The 24,922-nt window shown below is 36.0% G+C and overlaps 1 protein-coding gene across 3 annotated transcripts; it reads left to right on the top strand.

Annotated features, from left to right (window-relative positions):
- Positions 1–37: 37 nt before the first annotated feature.
- LOC123530618 (optineurin-like) lies at positions 38–20,931 on the top strand. Of its 3 annotated transcripts, XR_008366804.1 has the most exons (13): positions 44–226; positions 1,824–2,093; positions 2,574–2,758; positions 3,447–3,590; positions 4,313–4,825; positions 6,739–6,906; positions 7,895–8,019; positions 9,659–9,811; positions 11,604–11,709; positions 12,458–12,628; positions 13,449–13,859; positions 14,798–18,898; positions 18,935–20,931. XR_008366804.1 is itself a non-coding variant. In XM_045311399.2 (12 exons), the coding sequence occupies exons 2-12, from the start codon at positions 1,826–1,828 to the stop codon at positions 14,936–14,938; spliced, it is 2,385 nt and encodes a 794-aa protein (XP_045167334.2). In that variant the 5' UTR covers positions 38–114; positions 1,824–1,825; the 3' UTR covers positions 14,939–20,931. The 3 variants fall into 3 exon arrangements, 2 of the variants coding, with proteins under 2 accessions (XP_045167334.2, XP_045167332.2); XM_045311399.2 differs by having other exon boundaries at positions 38–114; positions 14,798–20,931; XM_045311397.2 differs by having other exon boundaries at positions 14,798–20,931.
- Positions 20,932–24,922: the final 3,991 nt, after the last annotated feature.

Genomic DNA, 24,922 nt, shown 5'->3' with positions numbered 1-24,922 from the left:
GGCTTCTGAAGATTTCATGGAAAAACCCCAAGGTATTCCAAAATCTAATTTGAGGACATTTTACTTTCTATTTCGAAATTGTATTAACGATGATGTTTTTGTTTAACTAATCAGGTGATTTATAAATAACCATTTTCTGCCACTCAGTAAAAGCCTAATTTAATCCTGTACCGTCCAAAACAAATCAGTTGTATCTCGAATTATGAACATCAAGTATTAAGCCAAAGTAAGTAACCCGTCTGTCTTCAGTCTTGCTCAGTCTTTTCAGACTTTATGTAAATATGGACATGTAAATATTTGGACTTTCTTTTTCTCTAAATTTTAACGTTTTTCAGTCTGTAAATTTACAGACTGAGTTGGTCCAAATAATAGGAAGCTTCGGGACAGCATGGTAACTTGACTGCCCCTGTCGCATCGCGTTAAAACTTATTTTGCATATTTCTGTTATGAAGTCCACAACAAAATCCATTGGGAACATTTTCTGTTACATATACAATGTATTTGTAATGATAACAATTATTATTAACATCTCTGATAATGAATTTATGTTGACATTAAAGCATAAAATTTCCTTGCTGACATTTTTGTATATTTTCTGTTTAGTTTCTGCAATTTAGTGTCATCGGCAGTCGGTTATGTATTTAAACCTGTGTCGGGGTAGATATCTCCTCGCACCTTTTCGCAGGTTAAAGTCTTATTTAAAATTATGAGTTATATTCAACCCATTTAAGTTTCTTAGTGAATATTAATGTTTTTAAAAGTCTAGCAAGTATGACTTTTTTAAATTCTTAATGTCTTCGATTTCCTAACAGTAAAATGCAGATACGGTAAGGTTTATGGGTGACAACTATAAAATATCAGATCATAGAATAAGTCATTCCAATAAGTCGCTTGAGTAAGGCTAATTGGGAGAATGAACCTTGTCGAAGTTACAATATAATGCAAAACTACAAGTTAAAATTAAATGCTTCACTTAATGGAATGCATAAATAAAACTCGCAGGAGAAGTTCAGACAATTTGGATCATGTTTTCTAAAAAGTCTAATTCATCCATATTGACAGAAAATCACAATTCACCTTCAATTACGCATGCAATCAATTAAAACTGCAGTTTGAGTCAAACTGTAATTTCAGCAGATATCATTTACCAAGTCTGTAAATTACACACTGAAATAACTTTTAATTTATGGATTGTCGGTATATTTATAGAATTAATGTCTGTATTATAAACATCAAAAACCTAGACCTGGTCAGTATTATAAATCATATTAATATTGTCTAGCATTAGTGTTGGTTCAAGTCCTTAGCTCAAATCTCCACAAAATATGCGAAAATACACATATTTTCCACACAAAATTATACACACTCTATGTGGAGAAATTGCAGGGAATTGGAATGCTGAGATTTTTGTCGTTTTTTTTTTTTTTTGGCAGAGAAAATTCAGAGAATTGTTACGCATATAGTAAGGGATTTATGGTTGTATAATAATATTGAATTATGACCTTTTGATTTTTAAATAATGTATAAAGTATCTAAAGCCAAGATACATGTAACATTTACTCCTGTGCTGTTTCCTAACAAGTACTTGCCTTTTCAAGATGAAATGCGGGAGGATTGAAAAGATAGTTATGACATGCATTTTTGTATAATTACACATGACATTTACCATGCAACTCTGCAGAAGTACCTGGTTTCATTACAAAATATGCAATGCATGTGAATAATAAAGACTGAGCGGCAACTTACCCTTTTAACAGCTTTTATGCCTCTCAGGAGGAGAGGCCTACCTGTTTGTCTGATATTGACTTTATTCACTGTTTCAGACATGTCACATCAGTTTATGAACGGTGGTCTCCCTATACCAGCAGGTCATGGGAACCAGCAAACTGGTCCAGGGAGCCAGGGGAACAGAAGTATGATATCTCCCTCATCCGGAAGCTCATTCTCAGTGTTGTCTAATCAGACGGGTCAGAGTAACAATGGACTTATAAGTCCACTACAGAATGGCACACAATCATCCTTCACAGATGTGTCATTGGAGCAGGCTATGGAGAAAGTACAGGAACTTGCAACTGAAAATGCAACTTTGCGAGGTACAGAAAGTATTTGATTCTAATTTAGGGAAAATTTGTGTTTTTTCGTGATATAACATGTGCAGAATTCTGAGGTAGCGCCAGGGTACCAAATTATTCTGCAGATGTTACATCAAGAAATGACCCTGTGCTAATGCTTTTCTTGCATTAATAATGTTGGAAAAGATTGAAATTCACAACCTTTGTTCTTAGATTGTCTCGGTTATTTTCCAGAAGATAAATATACATTTATAATACAGTGTAATGATGTTAACCCTTATCATGCCAGACACGATTGATTCTGCCTTTGCAACCAGTGAGGATCATGATCCGTCTACACATCCGTTTAGTCTGATCATGACCTGCACTGTTAGCTATTCAGTCAGTATCGTTTTGATATGCAACCCTTTTCATAGTTAATGGTACTGTTCAAATTGAAAGATGGGCAAGTTCACTATAGAAATTTAGCAGGGTAAGGGTTAACCTATTCAATTTTCACAGAGTACCTGAAAGAGAATAATGAGAACATGAAGAGACAGTTCCAGATGTTGTTACAATGGAAGGAGAAAGTGAGAGAAAGTAACAGACAGAATCTGCTTCGCTTTGAGCAATTGCACAGACAGATCAATGTTTTGAAATTAGAGAATGAAAAATATAAACAGGTGTTAGATTCTCCTGATAGAGAGGTGAGTTATAGAATGATCAGTTACACACTCAGGTCAATATACCAAAACTAGAGAATGAAAATAGTTGTCTTTTCAGAAATTTCAGGATCTTGATGGATCACCAAATATTGTAACGTTAACTGTTGAAAACAGAATGTAGGCACATTCTATCCACATCTTAGTCAAAAATGTGTGAAACCTTTTCTGTGTAGAATTTATAGTTTGCTTTAGTTCATTTGTTTAACAGTTTAATTCTCAGTTTTGCCTTAAAATGATAACTTCATGCAGCAGAAGAATCACTCTTAAAATCCTTCAGTTTCCCAAAATCATTTTCCAATATAGCACAACCACATAATTATGCCCATAGGTTACACATAAGTAGACAAAGCCTGATTGTTTTCATTGCATGAATTAGGCAGGTAGGCAGTAAGTAAAGTATCATTTAAGTAGCCGGCAGCTCACCAGCTCGTCACTCTTCAGTAACAAGACTGGCTTCTGATGGGACTTGAACCTTCAACCACCTGATTGCTGACTGGGGCACTGGTGCCTTATGCATTAGGCCACTGCAAGTTTTATTTATATAAAGCAGGTATTTTCTTTTTCAAATGCCTTCCCAGTATTTCTCTGCCTGTATTGGTGTAGCAGATATTAGATATTAGTGGAGATTTAAAGGTTTACATACACATTTATTGTATAGTGTGTGTTTCAGGGATCTGTATTGGAAGAATTACAGTCACGTATTCGCGATCTGGAAGAAGAAAAGTTCAGTTTGGAGAAAAAGATGCTTGAAGAACGTCAAAAAGTGGAGAACTTAAAGTCAGAGTTGATTAATAAGTCACCAGATACTGAAACAGTGAGAGAATTTTTAATTATGGTAGAATGTGTTTTATTTAGGGACGAAGTCTGCTTTAGTAGGCTGAGGCTAGGGGCCTTCAGCGGGGAAATTTTACATCATTTTGAAGGATTTTTATGTAAAATGTCTTCTGCCAATCATTAAAAAGCCATCGTTAAAAAATTTACTTTTTGCTGTCAGTGAGTAATATCAATCATATGAGTGGAGATGTAGAAATATTGTTTTCATTTGTCCATGAAGAACTTGGAGCAAAAAAATCTGCTTGTTTGCAACACAATTTATACTGTCTGAATTATTATGTTGATGTGTGCTAAATTTACTTCACTTATTTTTTGGAGAGGATTTTTTTCGAAAAACAAACAAACAACACTGTGCAATGAGGACCCTCATATTATAGTGTTAGCATGTGATAGAAAAACATTTGGGCTCGCAGAAGATGCGTTTTTCAAATCTACAAATTTGGTGTTTTTTTATGTGTTTTGTGTGATTGAATACAGAAAGTATAATATTTTGTCCTTGAGTAACAATCAAAATATTTTCTGTGCAAGAGTTTTATGCCACATGTTATAATTATTAGTATTTTGAGATAAATTTTTTTAATGGTGAATCAAGGTTTCCATAGTACCAGTAACTAAGTTATATGACTATTTTGCGATACCAGAGATATAAATTCAATCGATGTGGAATTAAAAGACTCATGATTTATCTTAATTTATTTTTAGGCACTTGTAAGTACAGCAGCAGACGAATCAGAAGTTGAAGGGTATAAAAAACGTTGTATGGAACTTGCAAGCCAAGTGCACAATTTTCATCAGCAAAATGAACAGTTACTACAAGACCTGCAGCATGTAAATACGCTAAAAGTTCAAATACAGACTGAAAATGTGACCTTGAATGAGCAAAATCTTGTGTTACAGAAACAATTGCAAGGATTATTCGGTGATATAAATAAAACACGTTACTCTGTCGGGCCTGGTGCACAGGAAATAGGCAAGAACATTGATACGGGCCCCAGCAATAATTCAGAAAATAGTGAAAGGAAGGAAACCGAAAGTTCAATAACATCAAGAACTGATATTGAAATACTGGCCATGCAGACTGCTGCGGCAGATCGCCAGACTAGTATGAACGAGGAATTCATGTCGGGTATTGCCGAGGAACTTAAAGAAAAATTACAGATAGAAAAAGAAAGAACTTCGAAGCAGACTCAGAAACTTAGCAGTCAAGAAGTAGAGGTAGGTTGATGATTTTGTTATATTATATACTTGTTCCTATACTAATACTGACATCAAGAAATGGAAAATATGCTATACTGTCTTATATTAATATATGGCTCCTTAGATAAATCGCCGGTCTATAGTTTGTGCTATATGACTTGTCGATATTCAACACTAAATTTTGTTGAGCTTAAGTCAAAATTTTAAGAAAAATGTTACAAGAATTTATTTCTGATGTCATGTAATAAATAATAAAATGAATAAAAAGCATAAAACACATCCAAGAAAAAATAGCAGACTAGGTTTATGTTCATGTAAAACACCGAATGGATTATTGGTGAATAGTCAAAGCTATTTGTCCTCGGTATCTCCAACCTTGGACAGTAGTTTTGATTTAACATATTTCAGACAGTGATTTTCTCTTATAAAATCTCAGGGTTTTTTTTTATTCTATAGCAGAGGCCGAATATCGGCCTCGTCCCCCAGCCGAGGATTTCCCCCACAGCCAAGGATTTCCCCTACCGCAGTCGAAATTCCCCTACGTCCGAAATTCCCCCCTCCAAAATCGTAAACAAAGCAATGGAGATTACTCCCAGCGATTTTCCCGACCAAATATCGGACCCGTTCACAATTGCAGACGGTCTTTCACAATTTTCAATGGGTGTGAAAACCTTTAGAAATAGTAGAAAAATGTTAGAAGAGCGTTCAGTGGACCCGAGGTTCCGGTTTTGACCAGAGAAAATCGATAAAAACTCGTATCTGACCCGCAAATAATATGCCGTGGGCGTCTGCTTGTCTCGCGGTAATACTCTTTGATGCGTAACGAGTTCGAAAGCTCTGCCCCTTGTCAATCAAAATCCCAGTGAACTTCATACTGTTTGTCGACACCAGCGTAAGTATGACAGTAGGCGGAGCGTCGTATGTTAATTAGCTACTGACAGATGTCAATCACGCCACGCGCCGACTGACAAGTGGTTATCATCAGTATGTAATTGATAAACAATGCAGCGTCAGATTATCGTGTTTGTACCTCTCGTTAATTAGCGGTAACAGCTTATGCTGTATTGTGTAATATGTGTTGTTAATTTAAAGTAATTATTTTATGTGCTTGATTCGATTAAATAAGCCGGTCGGCCGTTACGCAAATTTATTATCTTTGCCGAGGTATTTTGCTAGAGCAATATAAAATATAAATGTTTTATGTAATCAGATATTATAAGTATGGAATAGTTCTGGTGAAAAGATGAAATTTAAAACGGGTATTTTATCAAGAATTTTTAATGTTTGCTTTCGTTTTTTCATATTTGTCACACGTTTTCGCGATCGTGATTTTCGGACTTTTTTATCCTTTCTTACAAGATTTTCTAGTACAATTGAAATAAAAAGCCAACTAAAGTATGCATTTAATAATAATATGATGACTCTTGCAAAAGCAACTCTTATTTTAAAGCATTTTTTGTGAATAAAAGCATGTGACCTTTAAATATTCAATGATTTGAGCATTTCAACTCTCCCCACCCACCTTGTTACAATGATAAGTGAACATTAGTGCAAGTCCATCTATTGCTAAGTGACAGTGTATATAGTTGCTAAAAGTTGCAAGAATATGTAATAAAAACATAGTTTAAAGTGTTTATTATGCATAATTGTAAATTCCCCCCGGAGTGAAAAAATCCCCCAAAACTGCTCGTCGCGCGCTATTTTCTTCCCCCAATGACAGGCTGGGGCCTCTTCCCCCAGTCGTAAAAAAAACCCTGTAACTGTTTGTCATTCAGGCGGTATTATTATATCAGTCAGGCTTTGTCCTCTTGATATGGTTCCTTTTCATCTGGAATCCAAACACTGATTTTATTCATTGACAAATCACCGTTTACGATATATTATTTCTTACATAAAGTATAAACACATACTTTTGATGCCTCTTATTACAGATAACACGATTACAAAGTCAGTTGAGTGAGAGAGAACAGATGTTAGGTCATTATAAAGAACAGCTTGACTCACAGATAGCACACATTACACAGGAACATAAACGCCAACAGCAAGATCTTCTCCGACAGCTAGACATGCTCAACTCTGAGCTCCAACAGACAAAAAGTGTAAGCTTTTGTTATATTCTTGCTTCCAAATAGGTCAGAGTCATGTGGGTAACTATGCACAATAGAACAACTGAGCCAACTGGGAAATAGATCTCATTGATTGTTTTACCAAAAAAACCCCCCAAAAAAACCAAAAAAATGCAACTTATAAGGCATTAAGCCAGTGGTTTCAAGTTAAAAGCAATGTGTAGATATTATCTTAATTAACCTTTACCCTGCTAAATTTCTAAAATTTAAAGGTCCATCGTTCAATTTGGGCAGTACCACTTATTATTCAAAGGTGTTCATTGAAAATTTATTGACTGAATACCGAACAATGCTGACCAAGATCTGCTCTGGTCACAAAGGTAGAATCACTTGCCACCAGCAGGTTAAAGGTTAAGATGATTTCTGAATTTAAAGTCTAGATTTAGTAATGTATTGAACATGGGCACCATAATCAAATAGGACAGCGTCATGCAGTTATGCACAGTAAAAATAGCATAGAACAACAGTGCCAACTGTGAAATTGATTGCCATAATTCTTTTACTAAAGAATACCGTACCTTTTTTCAAGGCATTTAGCCAATGGTTTTCAAGTAAAAAAGTTGTATATGCTTTCTGAATTTAAAGTCTAGATTTCGTAATATACGTTGAACATTAGTAGTATATATTCCAAATAGATTAACAAAAGATGAATTAAAAAAAAACAATTGATAATTGTTCAGTAAAAGGACATGCTGTTTAAAAGTTCATGCCTCAAGATTTATGTAAAATTTTGGATATTTAAAAAGTACTTTCACAGCATATTCTGTAGCATTTTTGTTTCATCATTCATTTGCAAAATTATGATGTACAATTTACAGCTGTTATTGGTGTGCCTCATGTGTTGGTATGAAAAGGATTCTTAAACACTATAAATACATTCAATTAACCAGTATATTGATAATATTATTAAAAAAACTTTTTTTTTAAAGATTTAAATGTATTATTAATATTTCTGTTTTAGTCACTGCCATACCAGGGTGATGTCCAGAACCTAAAGTCACAGGTAATGACATTGATAAAGGAAAGCCAAGAATTATCAGTAAAACTTGATGTGTCAGCCAAAGCATTGGACAAAAAATCAGCAAGGTAATAGTCAAGTGTGCAGTATATTTGATAAGTTGTATACTGTGAAATCCTTGAATTGCGCGGGCACAAATTTTAGTGGTTTTAGCCAACATGGCAATATTTCTTTGGGATACTGTAACATCATTTAATTTCATGGTTTTGGTCAAAATGGCAATTTCCTGGGGATATGAATTTGTGGATTTCAACTTTTGAACATAAAATAATTGGGAATTTTACTTGTTCGTTGGGATTAAATTTTGTGGATTGACTCAACCACGAAATCCACAAAAATTAGTCCCCCACGAATATATATGATTTCACAGTATGAGTTTGTGGATTTCAAAATGTGGATATAAAATCAATGGAAATTTGACTTTTTCATTGAGATTTATTTTTATGGATTCAGCCAACCATGAACTCCATGAAAATTAGTCCCTCACCAATATTAATTATTTTACAGTATTGGATAAGCTGTATATATCCAATAAACTGTATATTGAATAAGAATTAAGATTTTTTTGGTAGACAATTTCGTCAAAATGTAAGAAGCTGAAGAAGCATCTAATGTAAGTTAAACAGTTCTATAGGGTTTTTACCTGAAATGTTTTTTTTTTTATATGAATATGATTATAGCAAGCACTGTGGATCTAGCGACTGTTAATCAAAGTTTTTTCCACCTTCTGAACAACTGATTTTTGTATTGTAATTACTCAGTCATAACCGTTTTCTCTTCACCTGTTCTGGGCAAAATGAATTACCCTCTTAACAAAGGCTGTATGAAAGTTATGCAAAACATTATCCAAGACAGACCGTTTACTTCATATACCAGTACATTTGTGTATTAGTATTTATTTCTTCATGTTTAACTGCAAATCAAAGTGAGCACTAAAATTGTTTACCAGAAAACGACTCAGTTCAATTCCCAGTGGACCACTATTTTTTTTTATGAAAATATATTTAGATTTCTTCTGGATAAAGTTCTGAGTACATTTGTAATTGGTTCCAGTTGTAGCAGTTCAGTTTTGACCAATGTTGACTGGTAAACAGTACATGTAGAAAAATAATTACAGATGACTGTAGATAGATATCTGTACATTGGGTAACAGGGCTCTGGAAATTTGCCGGTTTGTCGGTTTTGGACCGATTTCTGACTTTTCAGACCGATTCGTGAAGTAAAAAATGAAAAAAATCGGTCCCGTAAAAATGGAGAAAAGTCTAAATTTCGGTCTGAAATCTCAATAGACCACCTGCCAAGCAGGAAATTGTTGGTAGCACCCTCAGATAATCAATAAACATGTCAAACTGTCTGATTGTCACCTTGATAATCGGTCCGTAATTAGCACGTGACGCAATCAGTGCTCGCGCGGCACATCCTTTAATGTTTGCAGACAGCCGACTGCAATGTATTAAGGCGATGTATTAAACATTTTTGACTGGTTTCCTAATGTTTCTGACTGGATCCAAATGCTTTCGATGGGAATCCACTATTTTGAATCCGACGGATGGTGTATTTCAAAAGGCTATGATTAATCACGGGTAAAATAACAAACGGTCACTGCATTTAATGAGACATCACATGGGAAACCGAATGGGTAAATAGTATATACTATATATGTCCAAAAAGAGCCTCATGATTTACAGCGTATTTCTTGTGTTTTAGGGTAGTTGAATTAGAGCAACATGTGTGTAGGCGAGAGGAGGACTTCCAGCAGTCACGTAGAGAAATGGACAGTATCGTACAGCAGTTGAAGTACTCGCTGAGTACATCTGAGGATACCATCAACCGAGAGAGAAGAGAACACGCCACTACTAAGTATGTCACGAATTACTATTTTTAAAGCTTTGATGAATATTATATGACCTTGTGCAAAATTAGTCATCTTCAACTACGTATTGAGTTATTATGGGAAAAAAATTAATAGTTTGATCTATTCAGAAGAAAAGATTATAATGTTTGGTCTCTTCAAATATCGCTCATTTTGTCATTTGACCTTTCAAGGATGTTAATTTGTGCAGTTTATTAAACTTTGTCCCTTATTGATAAAATCCAATTACTCAGTTTGACTTAAGCATACAAAATCAGCTTTTGATTTTGTAACATATAGACTGAAAAAATTGCAATATCATTGATTCAATATGGAAAAAAAAAGCGATCATTTGGTATTTAATATTTTGTGTTTGAACATACCTGGAAAATGAAGTTTGAAAATATTGCTTGGGGAATGTTATTGGCTTGGTCAGATTGAGCTGTGGCAATTTTTATATAAGATTTCCATATCTTATATTGCTTGTATTCTTGAAAGATGATCATGCTTTAAAAAATTTGTTTGCTTCCGGTTTTAAAAACAAGTCCTGAAAATTTATTAAGGAGCCAATATAAGCAACATTCTGTTCTGGATTGAGCATTGATTTACGACATGGAACCAGGTTTATCTGAATGTAAATGACTGAAGAAAAATTTAAATATCCTGTGTCTTACTTATACAGTTGAAACTTCGTATCTTAAATTCCAAATAATACTTTTTATGCCCCCGAAGGGAGGCATATAGTTTTTGAACCATCTGTCAGTCTGTCGGTCTGTCGGTCTGTCTGTCCGCAATTTTCGTGTCCGGTCCATACCTTTGTCATCGATAGATGGATTTTCAAATAACTTGGCATGAATGTGTACCACAGTAAGACGACGTGTCACGTGCAAGACCCAGGTCCGTAGCTCAAAGGTCAAGGTCACACTTAGACGTTAAAGGTCATTTTTCATGATACTGCTTTCGTGTCCGGTCCATATCTTTGTCATCGATGGATGGATTTTCAAATAACTTGGCATGAATGTGTACCACAGTAAGATGACGTGTCGCGCGCAAGACCCAGGTCTGTAGCTCAAAGGTCAAGGTCACACTTAGACGTTAAATGTCATTTTTCATGATACTGCATTCGTGTCCGGTCAATATCTTTGTCATCCATGGATGGATTTTCAAATAACTTGGCATGAATGTGTACCACAGTAAGACGACGTGTCGCGCGAAAGACCCAGGTCCGTAGCTCAAAGGTCAAGGTCACACTTAGATGTTAAAGGTCATATTTCATGATAGTGCATTGATGGGCGTGTCCGGTCCATATCTTTGTCATTCATGCATGGATTTTAAAATTATTGGGCATGAATGTGTACCACAGTAAGACGACGTGTCGCGCGCAAGACCCAGGTCCGTAGGTCAAAGGTCCTAAACTCTAACATCGGCCATAACTATTCATTCAAAGTGCCATCGGGGGCATGTGTCATCCTATGGAGACAGCTCTTGTTTCACATGTTTTCGGAACAGGACTTGAAAATTTCTTTGTCATAGCCAGAATTTCAAGATACGTGAGTTCAGCATACCATGTTTTAACTGTGTATTTAGCTGCTGGACATGATTGATTCTGCCTTTGCGACCAGTGTACATCCATGCAGTCTGATCATAATCTGCACTGTTCGCCATTCAGTCAGTATATTTTTGGTAAGCACCCTATTTAACAGTTAATGGTACTGTCAATTTGAAAGGAGAAATTTAGCAGGATTTGGGTTAACTGTATATCTAGCTGCTGACAGTGTTGTTCTTGTTTCTGTATTTCAGAAAACAATTGATGGAATTGAGAGCTTCCTTTAACCAATTAGTGAATGATTACAAGGAATTACTGGATACATTTGATGAATATAAAGCAGCACAGCAACATCAACAGGTAAAGATATAAACAGTCAGTCTCCGTTAGACAAACATAAGTCAGCTGCTCAGTTAGCTAAACAGGTAGAGCTCAAGGCCTCCAATTAAGAGTCTGTATGTGGAAGACCTTGACGAGGCTTTAATGTTCTCGGTGATGAATGATGATTGACAGGAAGCAATATATTGAAGGTTCATTCATCATCCACCTCTGAATCATATGGCGGAAGTTATCGGCCACTTGGCGAAGAAAAGAACATACTAGTAAGAACACTGGTTAAGTTGGTTTTATGACTGCCATATATGGTGGAAATACAATATACTGTTGAAAACAGTTAAAAATGAAGCCCCCCAAAAAACAGACAACTACTTTATTCAAAGTATCTTCTGTTGCAGTCATCTGCAGTTCTAGTAGATTGTGTTGTTCTCTGTGTGTTATGATGTATTGTATCATGTGTTTTGATATGTTGGACAATTTTAAGAAAGGATGAAGTAAATATAGTTTGGGATCAGTTTGGGTAAGATGGTATAAAGCCGACTTCATAGACCAGTCTAAAAGCTCCAGTATCTGATTGGCTGATTCTGAACTCAGTCTTGGAGCTGACCAATGGCAAGACTGCATTTTGAGACTGGTCTCCAAATATAGTGTTATAACATTGCATCCCAGTCATATAGTCTGTTTTATCTTGCTTCTATACAGTGTATATGTCATTCATCTTTAACTGAATATTCCTCTATATCTGTTTATTGCTTTGATAAATACTTTACAGCCTGGAACTCAGAATAAACAAATGATGGATGAGATAAACAGACTAACGGCCCAGACGATTGCAGCAGAGGAGGCAATTACATACAGAGATGAACAGATAAAAGAGTTAAAAACTGAGAATGCTAGATTAAAAGATGACATTGATAATACAATACCTGTACTTAGAGCCCAGGTTAGTACATGATTTGTTCCAGGACTTGTATTTTATGCTACTGCTCTATGTTGAAATGTCTTAAGCCTGATTAGCTTTGCAGGGGGAGTAGAAGACTTCCAGTCTGGATGATGTAGGTTGGAATCTCAGGCTAGGCTTATATTCTGGATGATGACTATAAAACTTATTGAAGACTGGGAATCATTCATCCTCCACCTCTGATACTTGTAGGAAGTTGTTAGCTGCTTGTATAGAACTGGTTTGTACTGGGAAGAAATTAAGGAATACTTCTTAATTTCACTGATCTCCATATATATAACTGAAATATTGTTGAAACATGGTCTTAAACTCAACAGAACAAACCAATTGTCATTAAGATACTTAGCAGCATTTTGTATATATCAAGTATTATATGCCTTGATATAATTTTTGTGAATTTCTGGCACTCTAATGTAGTTTGATTAAAGAAATAAGCAGAACAGTGAAATTGTGCTTACTGTAATCATTCCATCATACTTCGTATGTAACCCTTAAAAAAGAGGGGTATATTTTTTGCATAGGTCAGCTGCTCAGTCTGAAATGCAGTTGATTTCAGGTCAATAAATGGAGAGCACTAGGGCCTAATAGTAGCTTAATAAGATGATCCTCTCTCATGAAGTGTTTGGTCAAAGTAACAAGGAAACTGAAAACAGTATCTGATTGTTTAGAGCATGTTTTCATACAGAAGTTTCTTGAACTATACTTTTCAAAATCATGTATTTGAAGAAATTTTACGTATTCAGCAATTTGTTTTAATCCAACTCTGGTATACTAAATGCAGACCATTTTTGAAATTCTGCAGGCTGATTTATGGAAGCAGGACTTTGATGCAGAAAGATATGCCAGGGAGAGGCAGGTAGCTGAGAAAGAGAGTATTTTACAGGAAATGAGAAATTTAGAACTAAAAAATCAGCAGTTAATTGATGAACTTGAGAGTTACTCACGTAAATCGCTTGCTGAAATGCAGCGCCGACATGCGGCACCTTCCTACCAACAACAATTGCAAAGTCACTTACAGCCTGGGAACCAGGGGCCGCCACTAGGATATTATCAGCCAACCCAAACTCCTGGGCAACAACCACAACAGACGTCACCAAGAGCAGGGTACCAGTATGGCTCTAATATAGCATATTCTCCACCACAACCCGTGGAGCATGCAAGTGGTGATGACACGGCCCAGCGTCCGCAAGATAACGTTCCTCAGCCAACACAGGTATGTTTAACCTAACCAAAACCTTGATGTTTTTCGAAGAACATTGATAAGGTTAAATGTGCTTGTACCATTCTGTTGATAAACATGTTTTTCATACTGGCATTACTAAAGAATCTAGTTCTTTTATAATGGCCAGAGGCAGGTGGCCAATACTGTGAAATCATTTAAATTCACTGGCATGAGATTTCGCGCAAACGTAAAAAAGGACTGTTTCGTGCGGGCTTTAATTCGCGCATTTTCAATTTATAAATTAAATTAAAAAATAATAATAGCGTGGTCTTAAACTCGCGCATCGGTTCTAGCGTGAAATGCGCGAATAAAAATGATTTCACAGTATAAAAAAACATTGACAAAGGGATATGATAAGGATTTAAGAGGTTAACTTTATGATAAAGTACAAACTTATATTAAAATTCAGTTTTAATGTAAAATATACCATGGCAGTAACTTGAAATATTTAAATTGAAGGCTTTTGTAATTGTTAACCAAATCAGATTTACTTATTTTTTACCTCATTGGTCATGTGACCAGTATATTTGGCACGGGATGGATTACTTCATTACATGACTCCTTATACAGATAGAAAGATCTACAGTCTGTGCTTTATGACTGGTCTATATTCAACACATGTTTCCTGGGCTAAAGTTAAAAAAAAAGTGAAAATTTATATACATGTCAAACCTGTCTATAAAGACCACCCTTGGGAGAGCCAAAATGTGGTCTTTATTAGGAGATGGTCTTTATTCACAGGGTAAAATACACTGTAAATGTTAAAATAGGAAACAAAACATGTGGTCTTTAGAGCCAGGTGGTCTCTGTTAAGAGGTGGTCTTTAACACAGGTTTGACTGTACATGTATCTGACTGCATGCAGTAAAACACTTGCTGAATGGCTTCCGAGTCAATAAGTGTATTGTGTGATTCATTTTATATTTGCAGTTAACACAGCCAACGTCTCACAGCAGTAGCAGCAGTCATCAAGAAGAGGGAGATAATCCATTAACATGTCCTAAATGTGGCATCCCTTGTCCTGATTTAGACTCGCTTCAAATACATGTCCTAGATTGTCTTGATAACTAAACAATTCTTGTTGCTAGTGACATTTACATTTCAATAGTAGACTGCTTGTAGTGTATATGGGACATTTTATACCAACACAAATATAAGATTTGAGTGCATATCACTAAAACTGAAATGATTACAGAAATTTAGGATGTACGACACTAACTAGAGTGTCCATGTCTACGTCAAAAAGGAATCAAAAGGGAAAAGAAAACATGCACAAATTCAATTTCTAGTCTCAGTGTCAGTTCATCACTTTTGTCCATTTCGTACAATTCTCTTGGTTTCACAAATTATTCAGGATGCTTGTGCAGTTCCACAACAAGTAAATGGTATTCTTCAAAGTTGTTTTTCATTTTATTAATCACTTGTGCACATTTTATTTTCAACAGGTACATGTATGTTGGTGATTTTTGTACAATTAAATATCCAAGCAAAATTTATATCAGCATCATGCATTATATGTATTTCTACATACACGATATACTTGTTCCAGTAGATAATACATGTACATACTTTCACCAAGATATTTGCATCGAAAATTGGCATATAAATGAAAACACTAAATAACTACCAAAAAACAGCCACATCTTGGTTTTGTTTCGATTTTGGTTTATTTTCCTTTCGGTTTCGGGGTATGTGAAACAGCCTTTAATATGATTATTATACATCATTTCAGAAATAATTAAGATGATGGACTTTGTCCATTTTGGTCAGTGAAGGGAAAACTGACATAAGTGTGATTATTTTAGACATATAATTTGGCATAAAGTTGAATGAAGTTAAGAATATTTTGTAGAAGTGTTATTTCATTTTCACAATAAATTTGCAAAGATTATAGTGCTATTAAAAGCATTATATATTGTTCTCTCTGGAAAGTGACTCATGTTGTGATTATAGGTAAAACATCTTGCATATCAGCTTTTAAAAAATCTACATTTGTGCAAATTTAAGTGAACATTGTAACATTAGCTGTCTAGAGTATAGAAAGTTTGCTAAAGGGATGGGAGCTTCTTGCATTTCTGACTTAGTGAAGAATTTGAAACAGAGTATAGAAAGTTCGCTAAAGGGATGACTGCTTCTTGCATTTCTGACTTAATGAAGATATGAAGATTTTGAAACAGAGTATAGAAAGTTTGCTAAAGGGATGAGTGCTTCTTGCATTTCTGACTTAATGAAGATTTTGAAACAGAGTATAGAAAGTTTGCTAAAGGGGTGAGTGCTTCTTGCATTTCTGACATCCATGAAGATTTTGAAACAAATTTGAAACAAAGTTTTGTGTTCAATAGATTTTTAGGTTAAGATTAACAGCTTGATTGTCATTGTCACATGACTTTTTTTGCCAAGTTCTGTTATAATTGTGTTTGCGCAAATCATTGTATACATGTTTTTTAAATAGTTAAGAGGAAAATTGAGTGCTTACAAAAGGTTGATATTCGATTCACCAGTGCCATTAATGTCTTTTTCATCAATTTATATATATATATATATATATATATATATATATATATATATATATATATATACAGCTCATCTGAGCACAAAGTGCGTGGGATGAGCTACTGTGATCACTCCCTGCCATCCGTGCATCCGCACTTTTCTTCAAGTGACATCTCTGAAATCTTGTGATGAAACTTTGCTAGGATGTTCTTTGGGTGGTCTTCGTTCAAAGTTGTTCAAATCTTTCCACTTGGTTGCACATACGGGCCAGAACAGCTAAAAATAAAATATCTTCAAACAACATCTTTTAAACTGCTAGTCTGATTTTGAAAAAAAATAGACACAAATGGCGCTTGTGTGACCCTCTACCAAGAATGTCAAAATTATTCTGATTCATCAAAAAAAAATGTGGCTGCCACAAAGTGAGGTCACTTTTTCATATATTATGTATATCAAGTGAAGCCATCGTGGACCTCTAGTCTTCATTTTAAAGTACGGTAAAACAACAATTTCTCGAGGTTTTGCAAGAAGATGAGCAAAAATGAAACAATCCAATATATGGAAAATCTTTAGAACGGCTTGAATCGCTTGGGTGGGCCTGGTACATGAGCCAGCAGTGTGTCCTTGTATTAATATTGTACATCTTTTTCAAATATGTTTTATTTGGGTCTTTTGAAATTAAGGGTTATTTTAATAATCCTATGAAAGAACTGGTGAATCAAATAGTATGACTTTGTATATTTACACTACATGTTGTTCTTCTGCAGTTTTGACAATGACTCATAATTCATAATATATATTTGGCTGAATGTGCAATAACGAGTATCACCAAATGAAACTTACATGTAGTAAAACAAACATTTGAGAAAACCAACATAGTGGCATTGTGACCAGCATGGATCCAGACCAGCATCCGCACAGTCTGGTCAGGATCCATGCTGTTCGCTTTCAAAGCCAATTGCAATTAGAAAAACTGTTAGCGAACAGCATGGATCCTGACCAGACTGCGGATGCAAAGCCACTATGTTGGTTTTCACATGGCACGGCTCATTTGTTTAGGTTAGGTCATTTTCTATTAAGTTTTGATTGTTACTGTGCATTTGTTACTATGTATTTGTGTTGTATTAGATCTATAGCCATTATCCACTATTTTTGATAATTCACGAAATTGATTAACACTGATAAAAATATATAATTTATACAGTTTATTATATAATATCCCCTAAAATTATACTTTAAGATTAACAAGTGTAAGCCAAAGCTGTTAGTAGTATTTAACTGGAAAACCATCTTGTTTTGTTTATGTTAATTAAGCTAAAATAAATTGATGTTGGCAAAAGCTAATGCTTCTTTCCAATACAGTCAAACTTGTCTTAAGCAGCCAGTAAAGGGAAGAAGAGAAAGTGCCCTTTTAAGACAGATTGTTGCTTGATACAAGTTAATTTGCTTTGATATAAAAATGGGAAATACAGTGAAACACCGCTTGCTCGAGGTCGCAAGGGGATGAGCAAAATGCTCGTGTTATCCATGGTTTCGAGCGACCCAAACATTGACCAACATACGAAGAAAATTGAAGTTTGTTTTACCAAATAATTGTCATCGAGAACATTTGCAGAGGAAACGGTGATGCGTAATAATAACACACTCATGACATTTTCAAAAAAAGTATTACAAACGTTATTTATGATAGATCGTAAATGGCACATGTGAAGAAACAGCTAAGACATTTTATTTTTATGTATTTTTTATTTGAAATACTGTAATCAAATTCGCAATTTTCTTCTCCAAATTAAGATCTCATAATTATCGTCTCAGTTTTATGAAAAGGTTATCTTATTTCCTTTATTTGCATGCAAACAACTGTTGATTAAAATATTAAGACCTCATAATTATCTCCTCGATCCCGCAGAAAAAAATAAATAATAAACAACATTTTTTTTTTTGATAAGTAAAATTTTTCTTCCACCTTTCATCAATAATTAATCTTATTATCAGGTCAAATATACCGACAAACAAACATTTAAGATAGTCGGGGAATAGACCATGCAATTCTCACGGCGTGCGAAAATTTTAAATTAACCGATACATTCTGACCGCCGAAGGTGTGGAAAATTTTGACACCTCTGCTCGAGTTTGCCATAAGCAACAAAGAGTAAATTAATACACAGGGGCCAGGTGTCATGCTCGAGCGATCGAGTTATCGATGCTCGACCCAGCCATGGAAGTTTCACATAGAAAATAGAAGGAAATCGGCCGGGACCACATGAATTGCTCGAGCGAGCCCGGGTGCTCGAGTCATTGATGCTCGAGCGAGCGGTGTTTCACTGTATAGCAAATGCAGCTGCTTAGAACAAGTGGCTGGTTAAAAGAAGTGACCACTTGCAGAGGTTTTACTGTAGCCTGTCTGGTAGAGTCCATTGACTGTTCATCAGGATATTAAAAGAGCTTCATCACTGGGCAACAGGAATGTTCTTTGTTAGATCTGACTAAAGACAATGATTCTTATGCCATTCCTCCTTGCTCTCTGATTTAGTGTAGGTATGTCATTCCTCCTTGCCCTCTGATTTAGTGGAGGGAAGTTGTTGAATACTTAAAATTTAGCCTGCTAAATTAAAAAAAAAAATGGACTGGTCCATCATTCAGTTCGGGCGATACCATTTCTTATTCGAAGGGATGTTCAATGAAAATTTCCTGACTGAATAGCGAACAGTGCAGACCATGATCAGCCTGCATTGTTCTTTGTCTGCACTGGTTGCAAAGGCAGAATCACTTGCCACCAGCAGGGTAACGGTTAAAGAGAACTGTTCAGTACTGGTGTTAAGTCATTGGTAATGTTTCTTGCCTAAGATATTGTTGAAAAAAAAGCAAAGGCTGTGAAAACTCAAATTAGACAAATAAGCACATACTTTAAAATAATTTTCAAGTAAGCATATATTTCATATTCCCAAAATTTCATGAATTCTGATGTACACAGATTTTGTTTGTTTATTTAAGAAATTAGACTGTGATAAATGTCCATTGTTATTTTATAATGTAAATGTACATTAAATACTTAATGACTGAAAAACCTCTTATGTTCATAGATAAAAGATTATTTTCTGTATTGTTGAGTTTTAATGTAACTTGCAAATACTAGTTATTGGGTATGATATAGTTTTTCTTGATAAATAATCTATACTTCTTTTGAGCCACGCCCTGAGGAAACTAACTTAGTGCGTTTGCGACCAGCATGTATCCAGACCAGCTTGCGCATCCACCCAATCTGGTCAGGATCCATGCTGTTCTCTTTCAAAGCCTATTGCAATTAGAGAAACCGTTGGCAAACAGCATGGATCCTGACCAGACTGCGTGGATGCACAGGCTGGCCTGGATCCATGCTGGTCGCAAATGCACTTTGTTGGTTTTCTCATGGTACAGCTCTTTTATATTTCTCAATGTAAAGAAACTATAAACTAGATATTCTAAGTGTGACTTTTGTTTCACTATTTCATATACATTAGACACATTCATTGTATCAAGAATTCACATTTCATGGTTGTAGTTCTGAATTGAATGCAGGGTATTATTTGGGAATGTTTTGAATTTGCATGTCACTCAGTTTTCAAAAAATTGTTAAAATAAATCCTAGGAATTATGTCTCCCACCACACAGTGGTGTGGGAGATGTATTGATTTACTCCTGTCTGTGTGTATGTCTGTCACAAAACTTGTATGCACTCTAAGTTGAACATTTCTCATCCGATCTTCACCAAACTTAAACAAAATGTGTTTGACCACAAGACCTCGGCCAAGTTCGATAACTAGCCAAATTGGCCAAGGCACTTCGGAATTATGGCCCTTGAACATAATTACCAACACTACCGATACAGCATTGTAGACTGGATACTCCAACATGTGAATACCAATAAGCCACAAACAGTATATAGTGTGCAACCTACTTTTTTGACCAATCAGAGAGAGTTATTTTTTAAAAAAAGTGACTTCTTATTCCTGAAGACCAATGTGACTAGCAGTAATTTTTGAAGAACAGCTCTACACGCTGAAGAGCGCCGACACGGTTGACTCTGCAATTCTCATTGGTCAAACTTAGATTTCACACTATGTCAGATAGAGTCCATGAAGAGAATTCTTTGAGAAAAAGAACCCTCGGTCGGTCACTCCTCTATGCTCCGTTTCCCTCCCTATCGGTTTCTTTTTCATGAAGAATTCACTTCATAAACTATCTATAACACAAAGACAGACTTACTATTCAGATGATTAGGCAGTTGTGGGAGACATGCGCTTTTCTCAAAAGCACCTCTAGTTTAATGATATTTTCACCCAAGCTGTTTTCAAGTTTCTTATAAAAAGCAGTAGAAGCTTTTAAAACGTGTTGGAAGTTTAGTGAAAAAGTTTGATAATAGCTTTTAATTTTCACACATTAATTCAAATTGTTAGTGCAGTTAAAAAACCTGATTATTGTTTGTATTCATTAATGTAAATAAATCATATGAATGTTAACATAAATAAATTATGTGAAACTTGTGTTTAATGGTGTCCTTTTTATTGCCAATATAAATTATGTGAAACTTGTTTGTAATGGTGTCCTTTTTATTGCCAATCTATTTGTATTGTAATTATGTCTCCCCCAGGAGACATATTGTTTTTGCCCTGTCCGTCCTTCCGTCCGTCCGTCCGTACGTCACACTTCATTTCCGAGCAATAACTGGAGAACCATTTGACCTAGAACCTTCAAACTCCATAGGGTTGTAGGGCTGCTGGAGTAGACGACCCCTATTGTTTTTGGGGTCACTCCGTCAAAGGTCAAGGTCACAGGGGCCTGAACATTGAAAACCATTTCCGATCAATAACTAGAGAACCACTTGACCCAGAATGTTGAAACTTCATAGGATGATTGGTCATGAAGAGTAGATGACCCCTATTGATTTTGGGGTCACTCAGTCAAAGGTCAAGGTCACAGGGGCCTGAACATTGAAAACCATTTCCGATCAATAACTAGAGAACCACTTGACCCAGAATGTTGAAACTTCATAGGATGATTGGTCATGAAGAGTAGATGACCCTATTGATTTTGGGGTCACTCCGTCAAAGGTCAAGGTCACAGGGGCCTGAACATTGAAAACCATTTCCGATCAATAACTAGAGAACCACTTGACCCAGAATGTTGAAACTTCATAGGATGATTGGTCATGAAGAGTAGATGACCCCTATTGATTTTGGGGTCACTCCGTCAAAGGTCAAGGTCACAGGGGCCTGAACATTGAAAACCATTTCCGATCAATAACTAGAGAACCACTTGACCCAGAGTGTTGAACTTCATAGGATGATTGGTCATAAAGAGTAATTGACCCCTATTGATTTTGGGGTCACTCCATCAAAGGTCAAGGTCACAGGGCCTGAATATGGAAAACCATTTCCGATCAATAACTAGAGAACCACTTGACCCAGAATGTTGAAACTTCATAAGATGATTGTACATGCAAAGTAGATGACCCTATTGATTTTGGGGTCACTCCATTAAAGGTCAAGGTCACAGGGGCCTGAACATTGAAAACCATTTCCGGTCAATAACTTGAGAACCACTTGACCCAGAATGTTGAAATTTAATAGGATGATTGGTCATGCAGAGTAGATGACCCCTAACGATTATGGGGTCACTCTGTGAAAGGTCAAGGTCACAGGGGCCCGAACATTGAAAACCATTTCCGGTCAGTAACTTGAGAACCACTTGACCCAGAATGATGAAACTTCATAGGATGATTGGTCATGCAGAGTAGATGACCCCTAACGTTTTTAGGGTCACTCTGTTAAAGGTCAAGGCTACAGGGGCCTGAACATGAAAAACCATTTCCAATCAATAACTTGAGAACCTCTCGACCCAGAATGTTGAAACTTCATAAGATGATTGTTCATGTAGAGTAAATGACCCCTATTGTTTTTGGGGCCACTCTGTTAAAGGTCAAGGTCACAGGGGCCTGAACATTGATAACCAGTTCTGATCAATAACTTGAGAACCACTTGACCCAGAATGTTGAAACTTCATAGGATGATTGAACATGCAGAGTAGATGACCCCTATTGATTTGGGGTCAGTCTGTTAAAGGTCAAGGTCACAGTGGCCTGTTCATGTAAAATCATTTTTTGGAAATAACTTGAGAACCACTTGACCTACAATGTTGAAACTTAATAGGATGATTGGACATGCAGAGTAGATGACCCCTATTTATTTTGAGGTCACTTGATCAAAGGTCAAGGTCACAGGAGCCTGAACAGTGACTGGAGAACCACTAGTGTTGAGAGTGTTGAAATTTAGTGGGATGACTGGACATGCCAAGTAGATGATCCCTATTGCAGCCAACCATCAGTGTCTCTTTGATTTTTGCTCCTGACCCCTACTGACTTCTTGCCTATAGGACTTTGCATTGGGGGAGACATGCACTTTTTTACAAAAGCATTTTCTAGTTCATCCCAGGGATGTGTTTTACTCGGCGATATATGACCTTTTTGTGTTGATTTGCCATAAAACCCAACTCATTCATTATTTCCACCAACCCAACCAAACAATACATCCTCAAAAATAACCGCTTTTCAGAATATTGTCTTGTTGAAACTTTTCGTTTTGAAGGCAAGCTTCCTTATCTGCTGACAACTGTTGTAAATTTTATCATTTAAATTCAAAGGACAAACAAACTTTTATTTTATTTTATCTTTAATTTATACATTTTGAAATCTCTTCATGTTCAGTAGCTGCTTTGGGCAATTAATGGTCTGGCAGTGTATAAACATCACATCTCCTTGAGTGAGACAGTAAATATTGTAGCACACAGATGATATAATAATATGTAAATATGTTGACTAAGTTAGACCATGACCTTGGACTTACTGATCTGAATCATGACCTCAGTAATCTTAGTTGTGCAGTTTGAACAGTGTCTGGATTGAGTTAGTATTAATTTGATACCAGTTTTATGAAAATCTTTTAAGCTATTTGACCTCCAAGTATTACCTTGACCTTGAACCTAGTAACCTGGGTTGCGTCTTGATGAGGTAAATAAACTAGAGGGCCATGATAGCCCCATATCATTCACCAGAGTTTATCTGGCCTACTGATAAAGTTTTTGACCCCACATGACCCAGTTTCAAGCTTGACCTAGACATCATCAAGACAAACATTCTGACCAAGTTTCATAAAGATAGGGCCACAACTGTAGCCTCTAGAGTGTTAACTAGTTTTTAGCTCACTTGTCACAAAATGACAAGGTGAGCTTTTGTGATCGCGCAGCGTGCGTGCGTCAGTGTGTAAACTTTTGCTTGTGACCACTCTAGAGGTCACATTTTTCATGGGATCTTTATGAAAATTGGTCAGAACGTTCACCTTGATGATATCTAGGTCAAGTTCGAAACTGGGTCAAGCGCGGTCAAAAACTAGGTCAGTAGGTCTAAAAATAGAAAAACCTTGTGACCTCTCTAGAGGCCATATTTTTCATGAGATCTTCATGAAAATTGGTGAGAATGTTCACCTTGATGATATCTAGGTCAGGTTCGAAACTGGGTCAACTGCGTTCAAAAACTAGGTCAGTAAGTCTAAAAATAGAAAAACCTTGTGACCTCCCTAGAGGCCATATTTCTCAATGGATCTTCATGAAAGTTGGTCAGAATGTTCATCTTGATGATATCTAGGTCAAGTTCGAAACTGGGTCATGTGCAGTCAAAATCTAGGTCAGTAGGTCTAAAAATAGAAAATCCTTGTGACCTCCCTAGAGGCCATATCTTTCAATGAATATTCATGAAAATTGGTCAGAATGTTCAACTTGATGATATCTAGGTCAAGTTTGAAAATGGGTCACATGCCTTCAAAAACTAGGTCATTAGGTCTAAAAATAGAAAAACATTTTGAAATTTCTAGAGGCCATATTTTTCAATGGATCTTCATGAAAATTGGTCAGAATGTTCATCTTGATGATATCTAGGTCAAATTCGAAACTGGTTCACGTGCGGTCAAAAACTAGGTCAGTAGGTCTAAAAATAGAAAAACCTTGTGACCTCTAGAGGCCATATTTTTCATGAGATCTTCATGAAAATTGGTGAGAATGTTCAACTTGATGATATCTAGGTCAAGTTCAAAACAGGATCACGTGCCTTCAAAACCTAGGTCATTAGGTCAAATAATAGAAAAACCTTGTGACCTCTCGGGAGGCCATATTTTTCAATGGATCTTCATGAAAACTGGTCAGAATTTTTATCTTGATGATATCTAGGTCAAGTTCAAAACTGGGTCACATGAGCTCAAAAACTAGGTCACTATGTCAAATAATAGAAAAAACGACGTCATACTCAGTTCAAAACTGGGTCATGTGGGGACAGGTGAGCTATTCAGGACCATCATGATCCTTTTGTTCCTTTGATTTGACCAGGTGACCTAGTTTTTGACCCCACATGACCCAGATTCGAACTTGACCTAGAGTAATTCAAGACAAACATTCTGACCAATTTTCCTGAGTTTCAAACTTAAACCGTGGACTCTACAGTGTTAACAAGATTTCCTTTGATCTGGCCTACTGACC

This window comes from Mercenaria mercenaria, chromosome 13, assembly GCF_021730395.1.
Source record: "Mercenaria mercenaria strain notata chromosome 13, MADL_Memer_1, whole genome shotgun sequence".
In the NCBI taxonomy this organism is placed as follows: Eukaryota; Metazoa; Mollusca; class Bivalvia; order Venerida; family Veneridae; genus Mercenaria; species Mercenaria mercenaria.
The sequence above is the reverse complement of the archived record's forward strand: the minus strand, read 5'-3'. Positions and strand labels throughout refer to the sequence as shown.